Genomic DNA, 18,969 nt, shown 5'->3' on the forward strand with positions numbered 1-18,969 from the left:
CTTAAAGGAGTAGGCATGGGAAGAGGAAAATGGAGAACTTTCAAGGTTAAGAAAGAGAAAACAAGAATGAATAGCAGTAGAGAATAATGTTACAATAAACTAAGGAAAAAAGGAAGAGTTCACCAAATATTTTTTTGAGGGCAGGAAAAACAAAAACAAAATATTCCCAAAGAACACCAAATCACTTAAATGCAGGCAGTTCAATACCCTGATTAGATGAAGAAGAACTGAAGTCCAATTTAAGATTTAACAAAACCAGAGGACTCAAGGCCATGCTGCTCAAAAGTGCCTTCACTGGCATCCTGTGAAGCTTTTATTGGGAGAGCTCAAAGTTCAAAGCTGGAACAGAGAAACAGTGAAAAACATATCAAGTATTTCTCATCACTATCAGCAGGTTGTTCAGGAGAAAGAAGGATATTTGCATAATGTCCTTGAAAACTCTAAGCTGCATGGCTAAGAAGAGGAGAGGAAACATCTTGTCAGTCAGTCCTTGGACAGGTGGAGATCCTCCTTAGGGAGTAACAAAGTTCTGTGGACAAGGAGTGCATGAGGCAGAGGAGTGTGCGAAAGTCTATTACCTGAATGCTACCCCCAGCTCCCTTTCTGCGAACTCATTAGAGCATTAGGAAATTCAGAAGATTAAGACAATATATGGGGTTCACAAGGCATCGAAAAATGTAGGAAAAATCAAAGTTAGAATCCTTGCCAGTGATCCCAGAAGGGGAAGAAGCCAAGAGAACCAATTAGGCCAGCCCCACCAGGAGGGGTAAGGTGTGATTTTACAGATCTCCAGCAGTATGAGGAGAGTGTTGTTGGACCAGGAGAGAGTTATCTGTCATATTGAAACATGCATACCAGGAAACTGATGATAACCTATATGATGTTCTAGCAGTATATAAACTATGGCAGAATGTTCTGCAAAATTGCTCTTTAAGGTTCCTTCCTATCTGTATATAATTCCCCTAAGATAGTAGCAGAGGCATTGACTGTGTTGCTGGAGACACAGGCCAGTTGGGAGATTTCCTCAGTTGAAGGAGTGCTATCAGTCTTAGAAAGAGGAAGGCAGTTTGACCTATGCCTAACAAGTAGAGATTGTCCTCACAAGTAGATGTAGACTGTGTTAGCTAAGGAAGAGAAAGAGTTGAAGAGCTCTGTCCATAGAGTAGTATCCCTAGAAATGTGCTGGCAATGCCTTACATTTACATAAAATGGCCCATCCAGACAAAGCTTTGCCCAAAAGAGCTAAAACGTACTTCTTTCCCAGGACAGTTAAGGGGCTGTCTTGGTGAGGGTTTTATTGCTGTGAAGAGACACCATGACCATAGCTACTCTTATAAAGGCAAACATTTAATTTGGGCTAGTTTACACTTTCAGAGGTTTAGTCCATTATCAAAACAAGAAGCATGGCAGCATTGAGGCAGATACAGTGCTCAGGAGGAGCTGAAAGTTCTACATCTTGATCCACAGGCAGCATGGAGGGAATGTGAGCCACACTGGGTGTAGCTTGAGCATATGAGACCTCAAAGTCTGACCCCCAGTGATATACTTCCTACTCAAATAAGGCCACACTTCCTTATGGTGCTATTCCTTAAAGGCTAAGCATTCAAACACATGGGTTTATGGAACTAGTCCTATTCAAACCACCATATGGGCACACGGTCAGTATTAGAACACTCAATATAGGTTTTACCGGGAGTCCCAAACGCGCGGATCCCGGCCCGCAGCAGCTCTCTGCTCCCAAACCCTGTGGGAGAGAGACCTCACCACCTGGTCAGGTGGGCACTCCTGAGGCTGCAGAGCAGAAGAGACCACCAACACTGCCCACGTCTGCCCACATCCCTGGCCCAAGAGGAAACTGTATACGGCCTCTGGGTTCCCATAGAGGAGGGCCCAGGAGCAGCAGGACCGCTGCGTCTGAGACACCGCCAGAACCTGAAGGGACCTACCGGATAAACAGTTCTCTACAACCAAATCTCGTGGGAGGGAGAGCTAAACCTTCAGAGAGGCAGACATGCCTGGGAAACCAGAAGAGACTGCACTCTGCACACATCTCTGACGCCAGAGGAAAACACCAAACGCCATCTGGAACCCTGGTGCACGAAAGCTCCCGGAAAGGGTGGCACAGATCTTCCTGGTTGCTGCCACCGCGGAGAGCTCATTAGCAACACCCCACGAGCAAACTTGAGCCTCGGGACCACAAGTAAGACCAACTTTTCTGCTGCAAGTGACCTACCTGGTGAACTCCAGACACAGGCCCACAGGAACAGCTGAAGACCTGTAGATAGGAAAAACTACACGCGGGAAAACAGAACACTCTGTCCCCATAACTGGCTGAAAGAAAACAGGAAAACAGGTCTATGACACTCCTGACACACAGGCGTATAGGACAGTCTAGCCACTGTCAGAAATAACAGAACAAAGTAACACTAGAGATAATCTGATGGCGAGAGGCAAGCGCAGGAACCCAAGCAACAGAAACCAAGACTACATGGCATCATCGGAGCCCAATTCTCCCACCAAAGCAAACATGGAATATCCAAACACACCAGAAAAGCAAGATCTAGTTTCAAAACCATATTTTATCATGGTGCTGGAGGACTTCAAGAAAGACGTGAAGAACTCCCTTAGAGAAACACAGGAAAACATTAATAAACAAGTAGAAGCCTACAGAGAAGAATCGCAAAAATCCCTGAAAGAATTCCAGGAAAACATAATTAAACAAGTAGAAGCCCATAGAGAGGAGTCACAACAATCCCTGAAAGACTTCGAGGAAAACATAAATAAACAAGTAGAAGCCCATAGAGAGGAGTCACAAAAATCCCTGAAAGAATTCCAGGAAAACACAATCAAACAGTTGAAGGAATTAAAAATGGAAATAGAATCAATCAAGAAAGAACACATGGAAACAACCCTGGATATAGAAAACCAAAAGAAGAGACAAGGAGCGGTAGATACCAGCTTCACCAACAGAATACAAGAGATGGAAGAGAGAATCTCAGGAGCAGAAGATTCCATAGAAATCATTGACTCAACTGTCAAAGATAATGTAAAGCAGAAAAAGCTACTGGTCCAAAACATACAGGAAATCCAGGACTCAATGAGAAGATCAAACCTAAGGATAATAGGTATAGAAGAGAGTGAAGACTCCCAGCTCAAAGGACCAGTAAATATCTTCAACAAAATCATAGAAGAAAACTTCCCTAACCTAAAAAAAGAGATACCCATAGGCATACAAGAAGCGTACAGAACCCCAAATAGATTGGATCAGAAAAGAAACACCTCCCGTCACATAATAGTTAAAACACCAAACGCACAAAATAAAGAAAGAATATTAAAAGCAGTAAGGGAAAAAGGTCAAGTAACATATAAAGGCAGACCTATCAGAATTACACCAGACTTTTCGCCAGAAACTATGAAAGCCAGAAGATCCTGGACAGATGTCATACAGACCCTAAGAGAATACAAATGCCAGCCCAGGTTACTGTATCCTGCAAAACTCTCAATTAACATAGATGGAGAAACCAAGATATTCCATGACAAAACCAAATTTACACAATATCTTTCTACAAATCCAGCACTACAAAGGATAATAAATGGTAAAGCCCAACATAAGGAGGCAAGCTATACCCTAGAAGAAGCAAGAAACTAATCGTCTTGGCAACAAAACAAAGAGAAGGAAAGCACATAAACATAACCTCATATCCAAATATGAATATAACAGGAAGCAATAATCACTATTCCTTAATATCTCTCAACATCAATGGCCTCAACTCCCCAATAAAAAGACATAGATTAACAAACTGAACACGCAATGAGGACCCTGCATTCTGCTGCCTACAGGAAACACACCTCAGAGACAAAGACAGACACTACCTCAGAGTGAAACCTGGAAAACAACTTTCCAAGCAAATGGTCAGAAGAAGCAAGCTGGAGTAGCCATTCTGATATCAAATAAAATAAATTTTCAACTAAAATTCATCAAAAAGATAAGGAAGGACACTTCATATTCATCAAAGGAAAAATCCACCAAGATGAACTCTCAATCCTAAATATCTATGCCCCAAATACAAGGGCACCTACCTACGTAAAAGAAACCTTACTAAAGCTCAAAACACACATTGCACCTCACACAATAATAGTAGGGGATTTCAACACCCCACTCTCATCAATGGACAGGTCATGGAAACAGAAATTAAACAGAGACGTACACAGACTAAGAGAAGTCATGAGCCAAGTGGACTTAACAGATATTTATAGAACATTCTATCCTAAAGCAAAAGGATATACCTTCTTTTCAGCTCGTCATGGTACTTTCTCCAAAATTGACCATATAATTGGTCAAAAAAAACGGGCCTCAACAGGTACAGAAAGCTAGAAATAATCCCATGTGTGCTATCGGACCACCACGGCCTAAAACTGGTCTTCAATAACAATAAGGGAAGAATGCCCACACATATACTTGGAAGTTGAACAATGCTCTGTTCAATGATAACTTGGTCAAGGAAGAAATAAAGAAAGAAATTAAAGACTTTTTAGAATTTAATGAAAATGAAGGTACAACATACCCAAACTTATGGGACACAATGAAAGCTGTGCTAAGAGGAAAACTCATAGCGCTGAGTGCCTGCAGAAAGAAACAGGAAAGAGCATATGTCAGCAGCTTGACAGCACACCTAAAAGCTCTAGAACAAAAAGAAGCAAATACACCCAGGAGGAGTAGAAGGCAGGAAATAATCAAACTCAGAACTGAAATCAACCAAGTAGAAACAAAAAGGACCATAGAAAGAATCATCAGAACCAAAAGTTGGTTCTTTGAGAAAATCAACAATATAGATAAACCCTTAGCCAGACTAATGAGAGGACACAGAGAGTGTGTCCAAATTAACAAAATCAGAAATGAAAAGGGAGACATAACTACAGATTCCGAGGAAATTCAAAAAATCATCAGATCTTACTATAAAAGCCTATATTCAACAAAACTTGAAAATCTGCAGGAAATGGACAATTTCCTAGACAGATACCAGGTACCGAAGTTAAATTAGGAACAGATAAACAATTAAACAACCCCACAAATCCTAAGGAAAGAGAAGCAGTCATTAAAGTTCTCCCAACCAAAAAGAGCCCAGGTCCAGACGGGTTTAGTGCAGAATTCCATCAGACCTTCATAGAAGACCTCATACCAATATTATCCAAACTATTCCACAATATTGAAACAGATGGAGCACTACCGAATTCCTTCTATGAAGCCACAATTACTCTTAACCACACAAAGACCCAACAAAGAAAGACAACTTCAGACCAATTTCCCTTATGAATATCGACGCAAAAATACTCAATAAAATTCTGGCAAACTGAATCCAACAGCACATCAAAACAATCATCCACCATGATCAAGTAGGCATCATCCCAGGCAGGCAGGGATGATTTAATATATGGAAAACAATAAACGTAATCCTTTATAAAAACAAACTGAAAGAACAAAACCACATGATCATTTCATTAGATGCTGAGAAAGCATGTGACAAAATTCAACACCCCTTCATGTTAAAAGTCCTGGAAAGAATAGGAATTTAAGGCCCATACCTAAACATAGTAAAAGCCATATACAGCAAACCAGTTGCTAACATTAAACTAAATGGAGAGAAACTTGAAGCAATCCCACTAAAATCAGGAACTAGATGAGGCTGCCCACTCTCTCACTACTTATTCAATATAGTTCTTGAAGTTCTAGCCAGAGCAATCAGACAACAAAAGGAGATCAAGGGGATACAGATCGGAAAAGAAGAGGTCAAAATATCACTATTTGCAGATGACATGATAGTATATTTAAGTGATCCCAAAAGTTCCACCAGAGAACTACTAAAGCTGATAAACAACTTCAGCAAAGTGGCTGGGCATAAAATTAACTCAAATAAATCAGTAGCCTTCCTCTACACAAAAGAGAAGCAAGCCGAGAAAGAAATTAGGGAAACGACACCCTTCATAATAGACCCAAATAATATAAAGTACCTTGGTGTGACTTTAACCAAGCAAGTAAAAGATTTGTACAATAAGAACTTCAAGACACTGAAGAGAGAAATTGAAGAAGACCCTAGAAGATGGAAAGATCTCCCATGCTCATGGATTGGCAGGATTAATATAGTAAAAATGGCCATTTTACCAAAAGCGATCTACAAATTCAATGCAATCCCCATCAAAATACCAATCCAATTCTTCAGAGAGTTAGACAGAACAATTTGCAAATTCATCTGGAATAACAAAAAACCCAGGATAGCTAAAACTATCCTCAACAATAAAAGGACTTCAGGGGGAATCACTATCCCTGAACTCAAGCAATATTACAGAGCAATAGTGATAAAAACTGCATGGTATTGGTACAGAGACAGACAGATAGACCAATGGAATAGAATTGAAGACCCAGAAATGAACCCACACACCTATGAGCACTTGATTTTTGACAAAGGAGCAAAAACCATCCAATGGAAAAAAGATAGCATTTTCAGCAAATGGTGCTGGTTCAACTGGAGGTCAACATGTAGAAGAATGCAGATCGATCCATGCTTATCACCCTGTACAAAGCTTAAGTCCAAGTGGATCAAGGACCTCCACATCAAACCAGACACACTCAAACTAATAGAAGAAAAACTAGGGAAGCATCTGGAACACATGGGCACTGGAAAAAATTTCCTGAAGAAAACACCAATGGCTTATGCTCTAAGATCAAGAATCGACAAATGGGATCTCATAAAACTGCAAAGCTTCTGTAAGGCAAAGGACACTGTGGTTAGGACAAAATGGCAACCAACAGATTGGGAAAAGATCTTTACCAATCCTACAACAGATAGAGGCCTTATATCCAAAATATATAAAGAACTCAAGAAGTTAGACCGCAGGGAGACAAATAACCCTATTAAAAAATGGGGTTCAGAGCTAAACAAAGAATTCACAGCTGAGGAATGCCGAATGGCTGAGAAACACCTAAAGAAATGTTCAACATCTTTAGTCATAAGGGAAATGCAAATCAAAACAACCCTGAGATTTCACCTCACACCAGTGAGAATGGCTAAGATCAAAAACTCAGGTGACAGCAGATGCTGGCGAGGATGCAGAGAAAGAGGAACACTCCTCCATTGTTGGTGGGATTGCAGACTGGTACAACCATTCTGGAAATCATTCTGGAGGTTCCTCAGAAAATTGGACATTGAACTGCCTGAGGATCCAGCTATACCTCTCTTGGGCATATACCCAAAAGATGCCCCAACATATAAAAAAGACACATGCTCCACTATGTTCATCGCAGCCTTATTCATAATAGCCAGAAGGTGGAAAGAACCCAGATGCCCTTCAACAGAGGAATGGATACAGAAAATATGGTACATCTACACAATGGAATATTACTCAGCTATCAAAAACAACGAGTTTATGAAATTCGTAGGCAAATGGTTGGAACTGGAAAATATCATCCTGAGTGAGGTAACCCAATCACAGAAAAACACACATGGTATGCACTCATTGATAAGTGGCTATTAGCCCAAATGCTTGAATTACCCTAGATGCCTAGAACAAATGAAACTCAAGACGGATGATCAAAATGTGAATGCTTCACTCCTTCTTTAAAAGGGGAACAAGAATACCCTTGGCAGGGAAGAGAGAGGCAAAGATTAAAAGAGACACAGAAGGAACACCCATTCAGAGCCTGCCCCACATGTGGCCCATACATATACAGCCATCCAATTATACAAGATGGATGAAGCAAAGAAGTGCAGGCTGACAGGAGCCAGATGTAGATCGCTCCTGAGAGACACAGCCAGAATACAGCAAATACAGAGGCGAATGCCAGCAGCAAATCACTGAACTGAGAATAGGACCCCCGTTGAAGGAATCAGAGAAAGAACTGGAAGAGTTTGAAGGGGCTCGAGACCCCATATGAACAACAATGCCAAGCAACCAGAGCTTCAAGGGACTAAGCCACTACCTAAAGACTACACATGGACTGACCCTGGACTCTGACCTCATAGGTAGCAATGAATATCCTAGTAAGAGCACCAGTGGAAGGGGAAGCCCTGGCTCCTGCTAAGACTGAACCCCCAGTGAACTAGATCGTTGGGGGGGAAGGGCGGCAATGGGGGGAGGTTGGGGAGGGGAACACCCATAAGGAAGGGGAGGGGGGAGGGGGCTGTTTGCCCGGAAACCAGGAAAGGGAATAACACTCGAAATGTATATAAGAAATACTCAAGTTAATAAAAAAAAAAAGACACAGATTAACAAACTGGATACATAATGAGGACCCAGCAGCTGCCTACAGGAAACACACCTGAGGGACAAAGACAGACACTACCTCAGAGTAAAAGGCTGGAAAATAACTTTCCAAACAAATGGTCTGAAGAAGCAAGTTGGAGTAGCCATTCTAATATCAAATAAAATCAATTTTCAACCAAAAGTCATCAAAAAAGATAAGGAAGGACACTTCATATTCATCAAAGGAAAAATATACCAAGATGAACTCTCAATCCTAAATATCTATGCTCCAAATACAAGGGCACCTACATACATAAAAGAAACTTTAAAGCTCAAAGCACACATTGAACCTCACACAATAAGAGTAGGAGATTTCAACACCCCACTCTCATCAATGGACAGATCATGAAAATAGAAATTAAACATAGACATAGACAGACTAACAGAAGTCACGATCCAAATGCACTTAACAGATATTTGTAGAACATTCTATCCTAAAACAAAAGGATATACCTTCTTCTCACCACCTCATGGTACTTTCTCCAAAATCGACCATATAATCGGTCACAAAACAGGCCTCAACAGATACAGAAATATAGAAATAATCCCATGCGTCCTATCAGACCACCACGGGCTAAATCTGGCCTTCAATAGCAAGAATAACAAGAATACCCTTGGGAGGGGATAGGAAGGCAAAGTTTAGAACAGAGGCTGAAGGAACGCCCATTCAGATCCTGCCCCACATGTGGCCCATATATATACAGCAACCAAACTAGATAAAATGGATGAAGCAAAGAAGTGCAGGCCGACAGGAACCGGATATAGATCTCTCCTGAGAAACACAGCCAGAATATGGCAAATACATAGGTGAATGCCAGCAGCAAACCACTGAACTGAGAATGGGACCCCCGTTGAAGGAATCAGAGAAAGGACTGAAAGAGCTTGAAGGGGCTTGAGACCCCATATGAATAACAATGCCAACCAACCAGAGCATCCAGGGACTAAGCCACTACCCAAGACTATACATGGACTGACCCTGGGCTCCAACTACATAGGTAGCAATGAATAGCCTAGTAAGGGCACCAGTGGTAGGGGAAGCCCATGGTCCTGCCACAGCTGGACCCCCAGTGAACGGGATTCTTGTGGGAATAGCAGTAATGGGGGGAGGATTGGGAGGGGAACACTTATATAGAATGGGAGGGGTAAGGGTGAGGGGGATATTGGCATGGAAATCAGGAAAGGGAATAACATTTGAAACGCAAATAAGAAATACCCAATTTAATAAAGATGGAGAAAACTATAAAGGCAAAAAAAACCAAAAACAAAAAACAAAAACAAAAAAAGAAACACTCAATATATGAGCAATGAGCCTGCATGAAAGGCAATGGGTAAAAACATTGGATTGTTTGTCATAATTGGATCACCCTGTGATGTGACATCCTCATTTGTGATATTAACACAGTTATCATAATTTACTGGCAATCTAACCAGATTTCTTGAGTGTAGATGATGAACAGTTTGTCCTTCTTGAGCAAAAAAAATGAAGTTTTCTTCAAGGTATCTACAGCCAACTTGCCCCCAAAATTTTGATCCAAATAAGTAGTCTACTCCTTGAGTTGCATTAGCACAAAAAGTATCCAGATCCCCCCCCTTTTTAATGAATATAACTCCTGTATCCAATATAAAGGTAGGGACTTTGAGAATATCAGAAATTACATTCTTTCTTTTAGTCTGATCAGTGATATTTTCCTAAGGGTCTCTCATGTAATTTTACCTAAATAACTCTAATCCAAACTTGTACCACCTAATAGGGCCAACAATATTTTCAATACACATGAAAGTAGAGTTTAGCGACAGTGGAGAATAAATCACAGCTGAACCCACAGTGGAAACATATGGTTGACAAATCTGTCATGCAATTGTGAATGGAAACCAACATCATGGGGAGCCTGGTTGTAGGGGTGACAGTTTTTTGTGATCCTTGGATCAGACATCAGACTATTAAGTAAGTTTTTAAAATTGTCCACAAGTAGGTGGTAATGCTTGCTGTGTGTGATGAATAATTTTCTCTTTTGGGATGGTGATGTGTCTCCATTTCAATAACATTTCAAAGTATCCTCATTATTAAAATTATGCTGTTTCGTGACGATGTTTTGATCTCTGTGCTGGCATCCAAGCTTCTTTTTTGTTGTCTGTGGAAACACAGCACATCTCTGACCACTCGCCTTAGCAAGGCCAGGCTTCCAAGCACTACGTACTTCATCTGTCTGTCAAATTCTCTGGGAACAGCTAGCAGAATTGGCCCAGTCCCACACTATTGTTCTTCAGAACTCCTGTGATTACACAAGTCTTAAATTTATACAAAATAAAGTAAGAAATCGTAAATCTTTAGGGGGAGGTAATATTCACCCATGTATGTTTTTCAGGAAGCATTTTGATGATATGATGTTTGTGTTTAATTATGGCTTGGCCCTGCAGGTTCTCAAGGATATATGTTCTATGACTAAAGGGACAATCAGCACTGGCACACATAAAGTAAGCACTGGCATGTGTGGGTGCATTAGCAGTATTTATTGTACTAAATAGAGCTAAAATAGCAACCATATTTACTAGACATGTAACAACATGAACGGCTTTTTCTCCAGGTAGCACTAGAGCTCATGTGTAACCCTAATAAGTGTCAAACATGTGAAAAAGGAGAAAGGGCCAGAGAATCAAATATGAATATAACCATCTGCAAGAGCTCATTTGGTCACATCTGTGAAAAGGGAGTATTTGAAATAGCACAGGAGAGACGGAAAATTACGATATATAGAGGTCGGAATCTAGGGGAAAACCATTTTTGCATGAAAGAAGCCTGAGCATGTGTAATTGCATGCTACCATTGGAGATCTTTGATAGCTATAAACACCAGCAAACTTGGTCATTCCCTTTACCAGGGAACCCAGAAGCCCAGAATGACGTCTGGTATGAGTAACATATACAGGATGGATTCATTGTCCTGTGAAATGTTGAACCTGAAAACATATTAGGCAGAAAGGACTGTTTTTCATTTTCTATAATGGTAACGGTTTCTAAACGTGGTAATAAAACTGTAGCATATTAGGAATCAGTCAAATACTAAATGATGTAGAAACGTCCCTTAGGAATATCTACACAGCATATAGGTCATGTTGTTGTGTTAAAGAAAATGCCAAGGTTGTTTGGAGAATCTTCAAGAATGATCCAGCATAGGCTAACTGTCTGAGACTGATACCAGCGGTGAAGTAGGCAGGAGCTTATAAATGAGAAACTCGAGAACAGTGTTGGGGAATATCCAAAGCAGATTTGAAAGAGGGGAATAGCTTGATTTGAAATAAGGACAAATAAGATATCCCAAGAAGACAGGTAATGCAATCTGTTAATAATCTAATTTCTGTATAAAAAGGTCAAAACTGTCTTCAGTATTTATTGTATATTGCTGTCCATCTTTTTTCTGCCCTCTCAAGGAGGTGCCCGGACACAGGTGAGGTCGGGTGAAATCTTACTAGTCACATAAGGTTGGAGCCTGTGATTGGGCAGTAGAAAAAGAAGGCAGAGCTGAAAGTTTTAGAGAAGGGACAGAGACAGACAGACACACGCAGAGAGACAGACAGACAGACAGACAGACAGATGAATGGACAGACGGAAATAGACACAGGAAAGAGAAGATGGTACCTGAAAGAGAGGATTATGAGACAGTACCACTGTGGTCCTAGAAGCCATAAGTAATTAGGAATTTCAGAGATGAACAATTAAGTAATGTAGGGTACATCTATGCAATCTAACTGTTGCAGCCTGTATCTATATCAATTGAGTTTTTTATGCTTTGTGTGGGCATTTTTAGAAGATTTACTATTTTAAAACTGGCTGGTAAATTACAAGCCTCTGGACTTTTCATTTTATGGGGCTAGAGGTTTAGAACTTCAGTAGCCAGTCTAAGCAGACTGTCCTCAGGGGACGGATGGGTTGGGAGTATGGAGCCATTCAGAGGCCGGCTAACCTCAGGAAACTAGGCAGATGCCACTTGGAAACCACAGGGGCAGGCAAGACTGCCATAGACTGCATGTTGCAGGCTTTAGTGTGGATTATTTTTCATTTTTCATTTCTTTCATTGGACATTTTTATTTACATTTCAAATATTATTCCCTTCCCAGTTTTCCATCCATAAGCCCCCTATCCTATCCCCATCCCCATCTTCTATACAGCTGTGCCCCTTCCCCAACACTCCTCCTTGCCACCTACCCGCCCTGACATACCCTTACACTGAGGGGTCCAGCCTTGGCAGGACCAAAAGTTTCTCCTCCCATTGGTGCCCAACAAGGCCATTCTCTGCTACATATGCAACTGAAGCCATGGGTCTGTCCATGTGTAGTCTTTGGGTAGTGGTTTAGTCTTTGGGAACTCTTTTTGGTTGGTATTGTTCTTATGGAGTTGCAAACCCCTTCGGCTCCTTCAATCCTTTCTCTAACTCCTCCAACAGAGACCCCATTCTCAGTTCAATGTTTTGCAGCTAGCATTCACCTCTGTATTTGTTATGCTCTGGTTGAGCCTCTCAGGAGACAGCTATATCAGGCTCCTGTCAGCATGCACTTCTTAGCTTCATCAAACTTATCTAGTTTTGTGGGCTGTATATATGGGCCACATGTGGGGCAGGCTCTGAGTGGCCGTTCCTTCAGTCTCTGCTCCAAACTTTGCTGCCATATCCCCTCCTATGAATATTTTTCTTCCCCCTTTTAAGAAGGAGTTAAGCATCCACACTTCGGTCATCCTTCTTCTTGAGCTTCATGTGGTCTGTGGCTTGTATGCTGGGTAATCAAAGCTTTTCGGCTAATATCCACTTATATGCACTGAGTGCATACCATGTGTGTTTTTCTGTGATTGGGTTACCTCACTCAGGATGATATTTTCCAGTTCCATCTATTTGCGTATGAATTTCATAAAGTCATTGTCTTTGATAGCCGAGTATTATTTCATTGTGTAGATGTACCACATTTTCTGTATCCATTCCTCTATTGAAGGGCATCTGGGTTCTTTCCAGCTGCTGGCTATTATAAAATAAGGCTGCTCTGAACATAGTGGAGCATGTATCTTTGTTATATGTTGGAGCATTCCTAGACTCATATATTTGAGTGATTAGTCATCAGGGACTGATTAGAAGTTGTGGCCTTCTTGGAATAGGTGTAGCCTTCTTTGAGGAAGCGTATCTCTAGAGGTGGGTTTTAAGGATGTAAAAGCCCAAGCCAAGCCCAGTGGCTCTCTTTCTTCCTGCTGCCTACAGATCTGGATGAAGAACTCTCTACTACTTCTCCAGCACCATGTCTGCCCCCGTGTTCCCCACCATGGTGTCAATGAAACAAACCTCTGAAACTGCAAGCAAGCCCCAAATACATGCTTTCCTTCACAAGAGTTGCCATGTTCATACTGTCTCTCTACAGCAATAGAACAAGGACAAAGACAGTAGGTGGTACCAGGGAGCAGGATAGCCCTGTGATAGGCCTGGCCATGCCTCTCCTTCACAGAATATGAACTTTGAGTCTTTGGGACTTTGGATTTGGAAAGCACTTGAAAGCCTCACTTAATGGAACGTGTAATTAGAGAGGGGGAAGACATGGGTGCTGAGAGCAATGCAAATTTGGAAGGCCCAGATGAAGAGATTTCAGAGGGAAGAATATTTTATTGATAAGTGGCCTAGAGACTGTTCTTGTAATATTTTGGCAAAGGATGTGGCTGCCTTTGCCCTTGACCATAAAATGCCTGAGGCTAAAATGCAGTTTTGGATTAATAGCTTTGGCAAAGTAGATTTCAAGATAGCCTAATGTTGACTCTGTTGTGTGGTTATTAGTGGTAACAGTTATGGAGATCTTTAATGACAAGGAGAAAGCTGAGAAAAACACAAAATGTAGTTTGAGGACAAAAGGAGCACCAGGATGTGAGATGGAGCTAAGTGCTGCTCTCAACAAGATCAAAAGGATTTAAGAGAAGCCTGATGCTAAGTAGAATAAAGCAAGTGGTGGCCTCAGGGAAAGACCCCTCCAAGCTGATCTTCCAACTTGTAAAAAAAAAACAATTAAAGAAACTCTTAAGTTGTGAAGTAAACCATTAAAAACAGAAATCTGATGAAAATGTATTTGAATGAGGGCCCAAGTTCAGGCCCAGAAAGCAGTATAACATGGCAGCTTTGGCCATGTGATTCTGGCTTTAGAGTTAATGCAAGAAAAAGTTAAACTCTCCCTCTAGGGGTTAGGAAAGCTTCTGATGCCTGGTGTATTTCAGGAGTGTCTCTGCAATGTCACCCAGAGAGGCCCCTGCATGAAGCTGTAAAGGGGAAGCCTGGATTGTGTTGAGACCCAAGATGTTGGGGATACCAGAATCTTGGGATTCCTGCTAACAGGGTGTGGAATGAGCCCAAGACAGAGAAGTGTGTTGTAGTCAACAAAGTTGCAGATGGAGATCTGAAGTGCACTTTGACCTCAGACATGGAGATGCAGAATTTGGAGTTTACCCTCTGGTTTTCAGGCTTGCTTTGGTCCACTATCTCCTCACAAGGCTTCCTTCCCTCCTTTTTGAGATGGTAATATACACTCTGTGGCATTGCATGTTGGAAGGATGTGATGTGGTTTTTTATTTTGATTTTGCAGAGGGTTGCAGGTAAGAGATTGCAATGAATCTCAGATGTCATTTTAAGATTTGGTCTATTAAATAATGCTCAGACTGCTATAGATACTATGGGGACTTTTGAATTCTGACTAAATTCATTTTCAATAAAATATGGCTGCAAGCACAGAGGGGAATGGAATAAAGTAATATGAATAACAATGACCCCCATAGGCAAATATAGTTGAGTGCTTTGTCATCAGGGAGTGGCACCACGACTTTGAAAAATTAGGGATGTTGTATAGCTCAGTTTTTCCCCTCTGGTAGGTAGAGTCCTTCCATGCTGATAATGGACTAAACCTCTGAACTGCAAGGCATGTATAATTAAATGCTTCTGATTATGACAGTCACTATGGTCATGGCAACTCTTCAAATAATATAAAACCCAAAGTAAGAAAAGTGCTATGGTTTGGCCATGTTGATTCCCACTAAAAACAGACTGCAGCCTCATTTAGTGGTGTATGCCTTTGATCTCAGCACTCCAGTGGCATAGGCAAAAGCAGATCTCTGAGAATTCAAGAGCAGCCTGGTCTATGTAGGGAGTCCCATAACTGCCAGACCCACTTAATAGAGAGCATGTCTCAAAACAAAACAAATGAAGGCAAACTTAAAAGCACTTGACATTGAAAACTTAGAATAGACCAGCATGGGAATATGTGGCTTAATGGAAGGGGGTACTTAGTTGAAGTGGAAATTTCTCATTGAACAAGTCTGTTGTGCCACATGATGTTCTTCTGGAAGCTGTCTTGGGAGCAGGCTTGTGATGTCTTGTTTAAAACAGACACTTGAGAGGGTGCTTGATATTTAGAAAGAATATAAATGGAACCCCACAAACATGAGAGGATATTCTTCTATTTCTATGCACTTCAAAGCTTCACTGGTCTTCACTTAGTAGGGAGAAACATACCTGAGAACTTCTTGTATTCTCACTGCTGATTCTCCATTCTTCCAGGGACTCCTGCCAGTTGGGAGGACCCTGGCTGTTGCTACTGATCATACTGCCTCTACTGATTCCAATTTGGTGTTTGCTGTTGAACTGGACTGGTAGTATCCTGACAACAAAGAGTGGAATCACCCCCAAGGAAGTTCTTCTAAACAGGTCTATAACACCCTTTTCCTATTTGTCTTTTCCCCCACTTTTTCTGGTCTGTGGGTTAGAAGGGAGATTGAATTGTTTGAGACCCCTAAATAAAAATGTGTTTTGAAAAATATCTAAGCATACACTTAGGTGACGAGAGCCCTGGCCCAGTGAATAGAATCATAAAAAGAATGGACATGATCCTAAGGTAGGGAGTGGATGGATAAAGTGCTTGCTATGCAAGTATGATGACCACAGTCAAGGTCCATCATCCTCCTAAAAACCAGATGGGTGTGATGGTCCCAATGTAATACCTGCACGCTGGAGACAGAGACAGAGCATCCCTCGGGGCAGGCCTTGATAGCCCTGAATTCAGAGAGAACATGACTCAGTAAATAACAAGCATTGCTATGAAGAAAGACTTCTAGTGCCAACCTCTGGATATGCACTAGTACCACACACACAAAGAGAAACAAAGCAAAACAAAATAGTTTTTTTTTAGTACATTTGGCTCTGAGTCCAGGTAAGGACACAATTCATTTCCACTTGCTGTCCTTCCTGCTTTCTGACATTTGAGGGCATGCCAGTAAGTTCCTCACAAGACCCAAGAGCACACCTCCCCGATGTTGATGTTCCTGGTCTCCAGAATTGTGAGAAATTGGCAGGGTTTCTCCATATCCACACGCATTTGTACTCTGTCTCATAGAAAGGAATGTGCACGCTCATGCTGTTAAGAGCTTAATATGGATCCATGGTGAATGGTTTGTTTCTTCTGAATTAACCCTATCAGGATGCCAGCCACTGCTGCCCATGGAATAGTACAAGGTAGATTCCAGAAGTAACTAACCAGACTCAGTACACTGTGTGAGATGTCTGTGTATGTTATTACATGAGGAGCCGACGGGGGAAGACCAGGATTCTGATGAAGGATCATCCTTAAAACACCGAGTAAAGGACAGAGAAAGTACAGCTCTTGAGCACATCAGAGAAGGCTAGTGTAACTTTCTTGGTGAAGGCATGAAGTGTCATGGTAAGTCCATCTCTGAAACACCACACAGCATCATTGCTGTGAGTAATGACAGGAAATGGGCCCCATTCCTTTCTACTGTCTCCCCTCCTTATATTATCTACCTGCTGAGGGAACCCTCTGACATGACTATGGTGATTTTTTTCCTCTTCTTTTCTTAAATTTTTGTTTGAGACAGGGTCTTACTCTTTAGCCCAGGCTATCCACAAACTCATGTCCACCCTCCTGCTTCATCTTTGTGTGTATTTGGATTACAGTGGTGCACCAGCATATCTAGTAATTCTGTGCTTCTTAATAACAAACTAATTTCTCTGGAAAAAGTGGTAATACTCTCAGGATTATATAAAAGCACAGGGCAGATCTGGGTTACGTGTAAGGTTGTCTATTGTCAGAGACAGTGTCCTGAACTCCCATAAGTATGGCCCTCTCAAAAAGGTAATCACAAATATACTTAATCTCTGGTTTCCTTCACACCATCTGGACTGGGGGCCTTCCTAAGGTTCCCACAGTGCCCTATATTTCCACTTCCTTAGTCCGAAGCCCATGCTACTGTTGAGTGATGGTTATCTATAAGTGCCATTCACTAGCCTGGGATTGAAATGAGTGGTCAGTGAGTTTCTCTGTTTCACCAGTTACAGACCCTTACTTAAGAAATATGGAGAATTCAAATTCAGGGCCCTTTTATAAATATATCAGTATTTCAGACTTGCAGAATTGGGGTGGTTTCAATAGGTGTGGCACCTATAGACTCATGAGTTCGAATGCTTGGCCCAGGGGTAGCACTATTAAGAGGTGTGGCCTTGTTGGAGGAAGTGTGTCACTGTGGCAGTAATCTTTGAGGTCTTCAGTGCCCAGGAGCTGCTCAGTGTAGAAGACAATCACCTCCTTGCTGCCGCCTTGCTGCCTTGCTGCCTTGCTGCCTTGCTGCCTTGCTGCCTTGCTGCCTTGCTGCCTTGCTGCCTTGCTGCCTTGCTGCCTTGCTGCCTTGCTGCTTTGCTGCCTTGCTACCTTGCTGCCTTGCTGCCTTGCTGCCTTGCTGCCTGTGGATTAAGATGTAGAAGTTTCAGCTCCTCCAGCACCATATCAGCTCAGACACTGTCAGGCTTCCATGATGATATTGGACTGAACTTCTGACACTGTAAGTCAGCCAAAATTAAATGCTGTCCTTTACAAGAGTTGTCCTGGTCATGGTGTGTCTTCACAGCAATGAAACCCTAAGACAAGAAGCCATATTTTCCCACATTGCAATGTAGTAGACCGAAATACTGAGAGCCTGGATAATGTCCCAGAGATCACACCACCAAAACAGATGGAATTCCAGCCTGGGTCTTCCTCAGTCCAGATGGCCTGTGCCTTAGTGGTTGAGCAATACCTCCCGAGATTCTCTGCCTCCTCAGAAGTCTGAATCAGGAAATAATCTTGAGGCAGAGAGTTCAAATGAGGAAGGTCTGGAGGTGAGGCCGTGTGCCCAGATCATGGAACTGATGTGGCCAATACTTCTTATCCTTTATTTAGTCCATGCTATGTTCTCAGTCCCTGATGTGCAGTCAAACCAACCTTGCCCATCCATGCATTCTGAACAAACAGGATCAGGTGCCTGCTCTCCTTGGATCAGACCCAGTGTGGATGAGGAGAAAATAAATAGCCAAAGAAGCAAATGCTTGTGTGTGGAGGTGATAAATACCACACACAATGCCTTTTGTTTGTTTTGAAATTTAAAATGGTAAATGTTGCCTTTCCCACCTTTCCTTCTGGTAGATGCTCAGGAAGTGAACTTATGTCAGCTGAGAGGAACAGAATTCATTTAGTCATTTTGGTTAAATAATATTAGGACATGTTGCCAAGAATGGCAAAATCTTCCATCTGTAAAAGGCAATGTGAGCTGAAGTGTGGCTGCCTAGCAAATACTAGGGCAGCAGGAAAGGAACCCAAATTCCAGCCATGCAAAAGC

General features: G+C 41.8%; 1 protein-coding gene across 1 annotated transcript in view; it reads right to left on the reverse strand.

The window, feature by feature from the left end:
* The window catches only part of LOC134484121 (phosphatidylinositol 4,5-bisphosphate 3-kinase catalytic subunit alpha isoform-like), a 57,796-nt gene extending 41,886 nt beyond the window's left edge, over positions 1 to 15,910 (reverse strand). Inside the window, 1 exon segment of the mRNA XM_063280516.1 lies at positions 15,821 to 15,910. Coding sequence (XP_063136586.1) covers positions 15,821 to 15,910 — 90 coding nt within the window.
* Between the last annotated feature and the right edge of the window lie 3,059 nt (positions 15,911 to 18,969).

Source organism: Rattus norvegicus, chromosome X (assembly GCF_036323735.1).
Source record: "Rattus norvegicus strain BN/NHsdMcwi chromosome X, GRCr8, whole genome shotgun sequence".
In the NCBI taxonomy this organism is placed as follows: Eukaryota; Metazoa; Chordata; class Mammalia; order Rodentia; family Muridae; genus Rattus; species Rattus norvegicus.